Source organism: Varroa destructor, unplaced genomic scaffold (assembly GCF_002443255.2).
Source record: "Varroa destructor unplaced genomic scaffold, Vdes_3.0 BEIS01000005.1, whole genome shotgun sequence".
Taxonomy (NCBI): Eukaryota; Metazoa; Arthropoda; class Arachnida; order Mesostigmata; family Varroidae; genus Varroa; species Varroa destructor.
Window position 1 is genome coordinate 40,889,137 of NW_019211458.1, and position 12,040 is coordinate 40,901,176.

General features: G+C 38.8%; 2 protein-coding genes across 11 annotated transcripts in view; one reads left to right on the top strand and one right to left on the bottom strand.

Moving 5' to 3' along the window:
* The window catches only part of LOC111250937 (uncharacterized), a 48,782-nt gene extending 40,565 nt beyond the window's left edge, over positions 1 to 8,217 (bottom strand). Inside the window, exon 1 of one of the 2 annotated variants that reach the window (XR_015328023.1) lies at positions 7,694 to 8,217. The gene's annotated coding sequence lies outside the window, so the exon portion shown is untranslated. The remainder of the gene's footprint in view (positions 1 to 7,693) is intronic. The other variant, XR_015328024.1, reaches the window with a different exon arrangement.
* The window catches only part of LOC111250935 (corticotropin-releasing hormone receptor 1-like), an 83,986-nt gene that overhangs the window by 59,408 nt on the left and 12,538 nt on the right, over positions 1 to 12,040 (top strand). For 8 of the 9 annotated variants that reach the window (XM_086989686.1, XM_086989687.1, XM_086989685.1 and 5 more), the window contains 3 exons: positions 5,532 to 5,679; positions 6,520 to 6,629; positions 11,714 to 11,870. In XM_086989686.1, coding sequence (XP_086845812.1) covers positions 5,532 to 5,679; positions 6,520 to 6,629; positions 11,714 to 11,870 — 415 coding nt within the window. The remainder of the gene's footprint in view (positions 1 to 5,531; positions 5,680 to 6,519; positions 6,630 to 11,713; positions 11,871 to 12,040) is intronic. The other variant, XM_086989691.1, reaches the window with a different exon arrangement.

Below are 12,040 nucleotides of genomic sequence, written 5' to 3' on the forward strand. Positions count from 1 at the left end.
TATAACCAGCGTAGTGTGGAAGCTTGAAAAGAGTATTCTCAATTTAGAAGGCCTGTTTTTGCAGCGAACATACGATTGAACATATGGACTATGTTGAAATCTAACATAGTTCATTTCGTAGATTATCCTATGCAGATAAATTGGTTGAAAACTCCCGGAAGGTATTGACGGCTATTATCGTTGCTGCTATCACCTTCCAAGAGAGGAAAGATCGGGTCAGGTGTTCACATGTAATGGGGATCTTAGGAGATTAGATCTGTGTACACCGTCTATACTGTGCATACTTGATACATATATTGTATATACATTTGTATACACATAGTGTACATATATTGAGGCTCAGTAGGGCTGGCACTTCGTGTTCCTACTGAAATATCAGGGCTTCAATCTAAAAAACGTGCCTTAGATTATCTTGGCCTGCTACGAGTGAGCGACCAGATCTTTTCTATCTCGTCGTTACACGCTATCGTTGGCCATCTATACCGCATGTTTGCTCGTGTATGCTAGCTGTAAAATGGCACTTGCGTATCAGACGAAGCAATTGTCCTGATATTCTCTAGTTTATGAGTAGTATTCCAATATTGTATTACACAGATTTATATATAGTCAATTTTCTTAGTTTTGGCATCGTACCACAATATGGGCAATGAAGAAATGTTTATGAAACGTTAAAAGAACACCTGATTAACAACGGTACAGTAACGAACACGTGAAACAACCTCAAGAATTGCCAACCCAGCGACTCTACATAGCGACACAGACATACGTGATTGCTCCAGAGGCTGCGACTCGAACGTATGAATGGAAATAAAACGGTTACAGTATAATTCAATAGAATCCCTTTAAATTAAATTAATTAAAAGAATTCAATAAAATGACGAAGAGTATCTAACAAATAAGTCAAATTAGCAAAACACTAAATTAAAGAAAAATTACTAGTTACGAGATACGATGCAATAGGAAAGGACATCGAAATGAACGACGCCATATTTGTTTGTCCTTACTGACACAGGAAAGGTCACATAGCTTCTGCATATCGACAGAGATTGACGAATACGAAAACTTCAAAGACGTGACCGAGTGGCAGATGAACTCGCCTCGAAATAACATTATCAACACTGTAATTAGTAAGTGAACTTGAATTTGGTCGTATTAAATATCTATGGATATCCGTACGCTTGAAGAAGCGAGAGACAAATTAATTTCAATTTGTCTATAAATTGTAGTGAAAAATTGACAGAAAAACTAAATTATCTACTTTCCATGAAAGGAATACTAAATTTATCACTACCATATATAAACCATAATCTTACCATAGCTTTATTAACATAAATTCATATCCTTATAATAAAAAGCAAAGAGTAAAACTGTTAAAATTGAATTTGGACCGAACCTGTCTTTGCGAAATGAAGCTGAATGTTTTAAACGTATATTATATAAATAATCTGGAAGACAGTTTTAGGAAAGCAAGGCAGACTCCATATGCGTTACCAGATAAAGCAGACAAAGTCATCGATGAACAGACATCTTTCCAAATTCATAATCTACAGTATCAGCGAACGAATAGCACCGTTAGAGCTTGTGCAAATTTTAGAGCAAAGCTCGAATAGATTAGTTAGCCAACGAAAACGATAACTTCTCGACAAATTTAGAAAGGGCAAAATATTTTTATCATGCAGCTAGTAAAAAAGAACAACAAACGTATTTTGTGATGACCACAAACCGCCGCTTATTAAATTTAGGCCACTTGCATTTAACAGCAAATTGTAGATACACTATTGGTTGATGTAAATCGATATCAGGACGATATTTCATTCGTTAGACTAATTAAATAACAGTATTTCAAGTAGATCAAAACGATAATAAAGATAGATTATCTGTTTGTTTCGCATAGAAAATGATAAATGGCAAAATACCTATTGCTCATTTGACAAAACGTCCTGACAGAATCTTCGATATTAGAGAAAAAAAAAAAAAAAAAAAAAAAAGCTACTAGAAGTAACCGAGTACAGATGACGAAAACAATTCGATTTACGGTAGTGAGTAAACCCTATAGAGGAAAACGCAACACTGTGAGAATGAAAGCGCTGACGAGTAAGTACGCTTGGCTGTTAACAGCCGATTTCACAGGTTTTTTTTATATGTCAAGCTGAAGTTCGTCAACGGAAGATACCTAGTGAACTATGGACGAAACCGCAGATCGACGTCTCTTGTCTGCGCTATTTTCTAAAAATATTTAAGGTTTCGTTCAAGGTTAAATAAGGTTTCCGCAAGACACCGTAAAGAAGAATATTTGTGCAAAATTGTAACCTTCATGAAGTACCATGTAAATGACTTATGCGAAATCTATGAAAGAAAAAAAGTGATACATAGAATAAGCAAGAACAACGGCATGGGAATAAAGGAATATCGAACGGACCAAGTGCCGGAAGATGTAGTATTCCAATATTATACTATACAAACATTTCTAGCACAGATACTGTGAGGCATTCTATCTCTTCTATTAAATAGATAGTTTCTTTTGCGAGTTCTACCTGTGCTAACGCATTGTCTAGAATACAATGTGCGCCAGATTCTGTAAGGGTCACGGCTTGGTGATCACGATGTGCGCTCTGAGTCGACGGCCTTGGTGATTATACACGTGTCCACCTTTAGCCCGATGGTGTACAATGGATTAACTCAATTATGAAGCAGAGATAGGCGCATATCGATTATCTATATGATAACATTGCAAAAATGATTTTGTGCGATCGATGTTTCTCTGTTCTACGGACCCCGTGGGCTTTGGATAACCGACCCAGGAAGACAGCATCACGTTACTGTTAACTTTTAATGGCGTATGGCAGAAGCTTTGTGGGATTTTTCTACTGGGAGAAAGTTTCACTGCTGGGACGTACTTGAAGGGGTTCGGATTTCGGCAAGCGTCACCCTGTATCTTCTAAATGTGACAATGATATGCAAATGCACACGACACCTTAACTACACATTTTATCAGAAATGATTAACCCCGGTTAAATCGAACTAGGAAAACTTAAACAGAAAGCAAGTTCCGCCAGTGAAAAATCAACCCGTTCTGCATCTTCAAATTCGGCATGTACAGCTGGCTCGTTTCGCCTAAAATTTGAAATCAAGATTTTGCCTGAGCGTGACGTTAGGGAAGCCAGATCATATGCAAGCGACGATTTTCGCGCCCCGGCCAAATAAATGTGTAGCGTAAGCGAAATTTTAGATAGAAAAGGCAGAATCTCCTCGACGAAAGGAAACTGTAGGTAAAAACAAAGTCTTTTTTTTTGTGAAAATTTTACGAGAAAGTGAATGCTTATCATAAAACAACAGGGGGTCGATCTTATTTTTTGTACGACTAGCGACTTGGAGGAAGTTGAAAACAAGAGCTAACACATAAATAGGCGATACAAAAGGATCCGCTAGTATATTGTAACAGCACATTAATGGGGATACTGTTGAGCAGCTAGAATAGAATGTATCGATTGCTAGATTTACGTATTTCTATCGGACTTACGAACGGCGACCTGTTGGCAAAAAAAAAACAACGAAATACTTCGAAATCAATAAATACTTTGAATTGTATTGTAGCTGCTAGTAGTAGAGGTTGAATTGTCTTGCAGTGTGCAATGTGCAAAAAACTGAAAGCCTTAGATATTGCTCGTAACATTACAACAATGCATTATTTTTTTACAGCCGCCTCTTTTTGCGACCCCATGAATATGAGACGTCGCTTCTTGAGTAAGCAGATATTAAAAAAAAGTATGAAGCAAAGCTTTCTACAATATTAGGTATTGTAAAACTGTTAGTGTGAAATGTGTTCCTTTGACATAGACGAAAATATTTCGAATGTTCCGACATATACGCGTGCCACGATTAGAAGCAATGCTTTGAAATCACACGTACGAAAAATTCCAGATGGTACTTGACAGGCATAAAATGCGAAATTAAAAAAAAAACTAAGCCCATAGTGTCGTATTATGTGATAGCAACACCTCCTATTTAATCTCGTAGCAATTGAAAGTGTGGTTTTTACAATAACTATAGTCATATTCTCCAGTAACCTACGATATTTTAGCGACATACTCTAGATACACACAGGAACCATTCGTGGCCGGCTCATATAAATAAACCCTTACCGCCGAATCTTATCACAATAACGTTCCGCACGGATATCGCGCCAAATGGAGCACCATGTTCGATTTAATGGTACACTAAAATTTGTTTCGGTCGCTACCAGTTACGTCAGACCCTGAACCAGTCAACGTAACTGTCTTTAACTATGAGACTATGAGGTAAAATTTCAGGTTCGAAACAAGATCGACAAGGTAAGTAGCGTCAATAGCTAAAAGTTGATTAAAGAAACTCGATTGTTCCATGGCATTTTTCGGTTGACAATACTTTCGGTACGTGAAATTTCAAGCTTCTGAAGTTCGTAGCTTGCAATATCTAAGATCTGAAGTAGCCACAATTACAGATTACGTACGAGCTGAGCTAATCATGACCAAATAACAGAGCAACGAATATCTTTTTCAGCGGTAGCTCTTTTTACGTCTATATTCGAATAGATAATCATATCAATTCGTATAAAAGCTATAGCTAACTTATTGTACCAGTGTTGATCATTATTTTAGACGAAAGGCTCCTTTTACCCTGAAACAAATCATCTCTCCTATAGAAAAATGTCAATAGGACTATTGGTAAAAGGGAGTCAGTTAATGGACGGGCAACTAATAAATGACAGCCCGATACTGTCAGAAGCTTTGAGGAGGTGCAAAAAAAAAGCTTGAAAGCTTCTCCTTGTTATAAGCGTTTAGCGATGAATAGGTCGTATTGTACCTAAAAATAACTATCTGCGTTTTATTCAAACTTTCGGACTAAATGCCAATGTCAAATACAAGAAAGAGACCTAGAGAGAGGTCTAGTCATGGCCTACTTCGTAGTTATATGATATAACAATCATTATAATATACAATGGTTTATTTTAGTAGGAAATTTGCAATTACGTTCACCTTAAGCTGCTATTTTTTTTACGGGAAAAAGAGAACATCGCCCGAATTCAGATTTTTTAGTGTGCTCATTATGAGTCTCTCTCATAACCTGCCTGATTATTGGTCATCTCACGTGAAGGCTAACGTCAAACATTACACGACAAAGAAGGATCGTCCTGGTACAGTCATTGCAGGATGTCCGGCCAACTACGGTCTTTTTCTAGATATCTGCCTAGTTTACTTGCCATTCCAAAAGAACGTGACGGCTTTCGAGAACAATAACTACAAAGAATAAACGTACCTATAGGTAGCTAAAAAGCGTATTTTTTCAGGCGCTGAATCGCCTAACGTGCAAGGGCGCATCGTCGAGTTTTAGCATGGCTCAGTTGGAACTGAGTTTTACTACAAATCTGCCTAACGAGTTTATCAAGATTAGGCATTACATTTTTTTTTTTTATATTTGAGAAGGGATTGTGTGCGAGGACAATCGTTAGACTGCACTATTGTTTTAAGGTGAAGTGCTTTATCTGCTTCTAGGACTCTGGCTTGTTCTCGGACGCGTGTACACACCCAACTGGTATTTGCACTTGGCCTGCATTCATTTTCACTACTATTCATCGCTGCGCCTGTTGTAGTCAGATATATCTTCCCATCCGCACGACTCGTTTCTATTGCAACCCAGTTTGTAAGTATTTGCTGTTTCTTGATTCGAAACAATCATAAAGCTGTATGAATATGTTTAAAAAAATCGTTATACTAGCAACTATTTTCTAACGCGAATCCAAAAGTGCTTTACACACGCCTCCTATACGTCCATATAATATAATGAAGAAAAAAAAACAAACTTGGCAAGATTTTAGATCCTGCATTCACTTGGTACCCACTATACGATTAGTTTGCATCTTTGTCACACTGTCGGATAGGTATTCTGTGCCGAAGTTCCTGGGCAGCCTTGCAAACATTCCAGTTCTTTTCTTCTGACTCGAAATGCTATCTCCCTAGTATAATAATATACGACAATACTATCATATAGGTGGCTGTCTTCTATTTTCTACGATCGCCAGCCAGATTCCAGATCCCGCAGTCTTTGACTAGTTCTAGGATCTAAGTCAATGTTGTGTCTATTCAAGTAAATCATTATGCTAAAGTCTTTATGAAGCATGCTATCAATCGTTTGCTCTGTTAAGGATTCGCAGAGCACGTGATGACTGGTGCCTTTACTATGTCGTATACATAGTACATATAAACTAGCGAAAAAATATATCTCTATGCCGACCAAGTGACATAACGTCACGGTACGATGGCTCGAGCTGCACGTCAAGAAGTGATTGCAACCCTGTATGTTTATCGCGTCAGCAAATCAAACTATATATCGCTTTAAACGTGCATCTGACATGATTTCCTGTCATATAGTGTTAACTGTTTACAGTTCGGTGCCCGCACAACCAATATATGCATCCAAAAACTCGTATTATTAGCACTCAATGATTCTTTCGATATTCCAAACGATTACTTTCCGCAACAGTACCACATCCATCAATTTGTCTCTCAACCGCTTATGTCATTGGCACAACGACGGGAAATACTGCAATTATCTTCAACGGAAACCGCTCGAGCAGACCTGCAAGCAATGTGGTAAGGACCAATATCTCTGGATGTTTTTTCCCGATTTCTCGTCACGCGTTGTTTTGCGACGCGTGCTCAACTAGCGCACAGATAGTTTGTCAGTGATTTGTGCCAACCGGTGATGCCCAGCTGCCCACATAGACCAGGAATAGACATAGAAATGGCGAGAGGCAAGGCATTCATTAAAATACACTGACTGCATGCCTTCTATGTTATGTGGATATCTACTGAGAGAGAAATCGCTTGTCGATTTCCTAGCGGAATTTGTATATCCACAAATTCACATATTTGACATGATTTTAAGCCAAACTTTCGATTTAGTTCAACTGACCCAGTATCTGGAAAAATTATATACTTCATCAAAATATAATTTACGAGAGCCCAGCGAAATTATCTTCTTTTCTTTAAGAAAAACTGTCTAATATCCAATAAGCTGAAGATGATACCGGCAGTGTGAGCCCTTCCTCCATAGTGAACTTGCCATCTTGTCTTTACAATAGAAACTACTGACCGTATCCGACATTATTCGCTAAACCTGTATTATATATCTAGGACGGTACGAAAGCACAAGAATGTAATAGGGAAAAACTATAGTAGTTGAGTTAGTAGTAAATTAGTAGGCATCGAGCAATTAGCTAAAAGGATACACTGGCCAATTTGTCTTATGTTGATGACATTATGGCATCGATGCTGCTATAGATACAGCCATAACGATCAGCAACGTGACGACGGATCGACACCTATTCTTGAAAAGAACATTGCACGACCATGGTGGTTTGCGTATTTAGATAAGCAAAGAAGACGTTGTTGATTCGCAATTTTGCTCATACACTGACTTAATACTAGCAACGCTCAATGGGCTCGTAGGTATGTGCTCTCGTTTACACATTATCGTATACAGATACGGACAAGTTTACGGGACAGTGCGGTGTTCCGTACATTGGCGGCTACCGATCTAATAGAACATCCAACCCGGTCGTTGGTATCACTGAATTTCGGACACGGTTAAACAACTGTTGGAGAAGCCTGATGTACTTGGCCGACCTTACTACCGGTACACTGGAAGAACGTACCATTGTAAGCTTCTTCTTTGAATCAATTTAAAACAAGCTGTTCAAGGGTAAGCGGGTAATTCATGTTGCCAATGTCGAAACCCCTGATCAGGTCCCAAAACGGGCTTTGTGGGTACTTGCTTAGTGCTATCAGCTGATTCACGCTCGATTGTTGAGTTGGCTTCTCCACAACCAGTATCCTACGGTTTCACATTTGGAACGACCTGGGGGAATATCAGTCGCTAGTTGCAGGACAGCGACCATATACAAGGTGATTGGCGTGGTCAAGAAAGACAAAGCAAAACCATTGGCACACAAGTTGCCGGCGCTACTGGCTGACGCCATTGCTGCGCTGAGTAGCTTGACTTAGCGGCGTCGTACATGTCAATGACGCGCCTATGATGTGCAAGGTAATGTGGGTCCTATTATTTTTATCGGCGGACAGTGGCGGCTGGTTCTTTGGGTTTAAAGAGCCTGTCACGTGGCTTGCGCTTGTTTATGCGGCCTGGCTGTTTGCTGGAGCGTTGTATACGAATAGCTTGATTCACACGAAAATGCAGTCGCAGACAAAATGCTCGAGTTGACGTACATTAGCCAGCTGACTTAAACGCTTTTAGTCGACGACGAAACATACATTCGCACAGTCATCCATCGTGCGTGCAAAACGATAATAATAACAGCTCATACCGTAAGGTCCTGTCGTGGAGGGACTGCACGGATTGTCATCAATATGTTCAGTCAAAAAAAAAGCCGCAAACGGTGAAGATGAAGCCATATTTGAACCGTTAACGAAATTCGGGGTAGGTCGACGTGGATAGTGGTACGAAGCGCGTTGTCGTTCAGATCTGGAAAAATTCTAAAGCGGATCTTGACTTGAAATACGGCACCACCATGAAAAGATATGGGTATTTTACAGATAGTAGAAATACAATATGAAAAAGCTATAATTCCCTTAAATTACTCGAGTATCTATAAACCGAAAATGCATTGCAATCATCGTTTCGACAGGTACTACAAGTTGGCGAACGCTCATTGCGTTTACAATATATTTAAGACTATGAGTAACAGCTAGCGGTTACTACTTGTACAAGACAAGGCACTAGGGCGAGATATTATGAACATTTGCTCGTAAACGGTAATAGTCGGCTGGGCATAAGATGACGCAGGAAACTAACGTGCTATGCTAGGGTGCGGATGAGCGGATAACGAGTAATATTATCAACGTAAATAAGTGCATGAATGAGAGTCATCCTTATATTATAAATTTACAGAGTTCAATAATATTCCATGATATATAGTTAAGGAAATAAACAAATTGGTAAAATCGATTAGAAGCGAACGACAGAAAGGTTCTTCATGGCTGGTTTCGCTTAACTTTTTTTGTCCACTAGCCATCTAGTACTTCTGCACCTTCACTATGCATCATGTAGCAGCAATTTTTTCCTTACAACCCATCATGATCGCTCAACGCAGTAACGGGTTTTTTTCGTGTTTGTCTTGCAATTCCATATGTGACAAAGTACCTGAACTATAACTATCAAATCACGTACAAACGTTATGTACCTAGTCCTTTACTATGTTGATTGCTGCTGCTGGAAGAGTTAGACGAGCGGCAACCCTATATCCTATCAAAAAATTCATTTACTTTGCTAAAAATCTCGGCAAAAACAGTTTAGGTTTCATAGAAATAACATGATTCGCATATTTATTTAATGGAGAACGACGTGTCCAACAGTTATTATCTTTCATTGCCGACATGCCGAATAAATAAGAGAGAACAAACTTAAATTAAAATAAAATAGAGCTTTAAGGCTTTATATAAACGCTCAAAATCCAAGCGCTAAAGTTCGTACAAGCGCCGTGGGCCAACCTCATGTTAATCGCTACTGCTGGTAGAGATAGACAAGTAATAACATTATATCTAAAGAGTTTCATGTAACTTAAGGTGTTCATAGACTGCTCTGGCCTACAAACGAAATGCAATTAATACCTCAGCTCATTCACTAGGTCGATGTTGAATTGTCCATTATATATACACGAGACCTGCTGGTTTCAAATCCTCATATTGTTCAGGGGGGCACTAAACAGTGTCCCACCAGTGAAAACATCAGCATAAAACTTCAAACGCTAGATACTCTCGTTGAAATATCAAGGTCCTTATAGTGAAGCTTAAGGTTCAAAAAACTGTTTTATGGGAATGTACGTAACGTTTACTTTTTTAGATTTTAGACTCGTTCATAGAAATTGTACAACTTGTTTCGTGTTTTTATAGTGATGCCCCTCTGCCCCGTTTGAATCATTGGCATCCATGTTTTGAGCAAGGTGTAATGGGCGACTTTTTAGGTCGATTTCTTTTTAGTTCTCGGTTCACTTTTCCTGTTAGTTGATGTATGTACATGTTCCATAAACCTACCCAGGGAACTACAGTGCCATATATGATTCTGCACAAGTGGAAAACTTCACAATGTCTGAGTCTACTCGAGCCTAAATTACACACAAAGTTCACATTTGAGGTGTCGAAAAGATATAAAGGGTGGGCAAACTTTTCAACTGCCATTGGTCATCTCAAGGCGTACGTAGTACACTTGATCTGCCAACGCTCTCCATTGTTATAATTCGCTTATGAAGCAACTAGTGCCTCGCTTTAACGGTACCTTATTTATGATTGCGCTTTCGTGACATGGACCGCACGATAGAATGTAACAGCTGTATCTATTGACGTGAAACCTGGATTCCATCCATTCTGATGCTTCTACCTTTTCTATTGTAGTAGATTACTATGATTAAGGGCATTCAGCCAGAAGACCCGGTGTACGTCTGAAACTTAAGTTTCATTTACGACACGAGCTGTTTAGTACAAAAAATATCGTCTGCATATGTGTATATGTTTTGTACAACATTAGGTACAAACATAAATCGATCTAACCGATAAGTTAACAAGAAATACATTTAAATCGCGGACAACACGTCAGGCCAACAGAAAATGACAGCCGAATCATCATTTTTTCGTTTAGAAATGTTTCTAATTTTGTGCCTTTGCCCTGTGTAATGTTAAGCGAAAAAGGTAAGTTAGTTGATCTCACACATACGAGATATTTTGGGTCTTCAATTCTAACTAAAATAGTCGTCGCTACTAATACGCATATATAGTGGCCTGGGTGTGTGACTCAGATGTGTGTTAATCTAGATATAACGGTAAAATAGCTGCATCTGGAAGGTGGGACGTAATAAGCTACAACATAACCGTCAATGCTATATAATATATATATATATATATATATATATATATGGGCGTTGAAACCCATGCTTGTGACTAAAATGTGCTCTAAGTAAAAAGAGATAAAGTAAACATTACCAACGTTGTTTCGTAAAAATGATTAATCATGAATGGAATAGATTAGCGAAAGCCCTACTTTCTTAAACGATTATTACCATAACATATATGTTAACCTCAAAACTCGTGTGAGGAAAGCTAATTTGAGCGTATCTCGAGATGGTTGATGAACTTGACAATCTACTGTTTCAGCCAGTGAATATCTCTGCAGCCGAAATTCTTTCAAGCTACAATAGCCGATCAAACGACCCGTTTGGGACGCCCTCTTCTTTCTACAGTTTCCCCTTCTTATGTACTGATGCAGCCTTGCAAATGAAGCTGGAAAGAAAGGACGCTTTGGTAGTCGCTTCCTCCTGCCTCTAGTTCCCGAGACGTGAGCTATCGAGCGATAAAAGGTTTACCGAAAAAACGAAAACTGTCAAATAACGGACTGGAATCCTGCCAACTTTCTAATAAGCGGCATTTTATAGTGGTTGCTTTGTTACGAAGTTAAACTTCGAAGAAGTGTTTAGAACGTACTGAAGGGTTTGACAAAGGGTCCAATGTCTAGCAGCTAACTTACTAAAATACAACTTTATTTTTTATATTTATCCAAATTTACATTTGGATAGGTACTGTCTGCACCCGTTACTACAAATAACTGTCTCTATTTCGTCTCTTATTGCACGGTAAACCTAACTTCAATCACCTATGGGACTTCGGTGCAGCCGTGGGCCTGCAAGGTGACACTGTGCGCCAAACTCTATTCTTCTAATGCAGCGATCAACTGGATGTTCGTGGAAGGCCATTTGTTACATTCAAAAGTATCCACCCAGGTGTTCAAATCTAGTGCGCCTTTTCGAGCCTACTATACTATTGGTTGGGGTATGTATAATAAATCCAATATTCTTGGTATGTATTTGTCATTATTCGATGTCTGTTTTTTTTGAGTTATCAATTTCGATAAATGTTGTGCCTCAAATAAAAAACGGTCCAAGTCTGGACATTTTAGAATGGGTCACTGCCAGCTTTTACTCAGAATTATCCATTTGAGG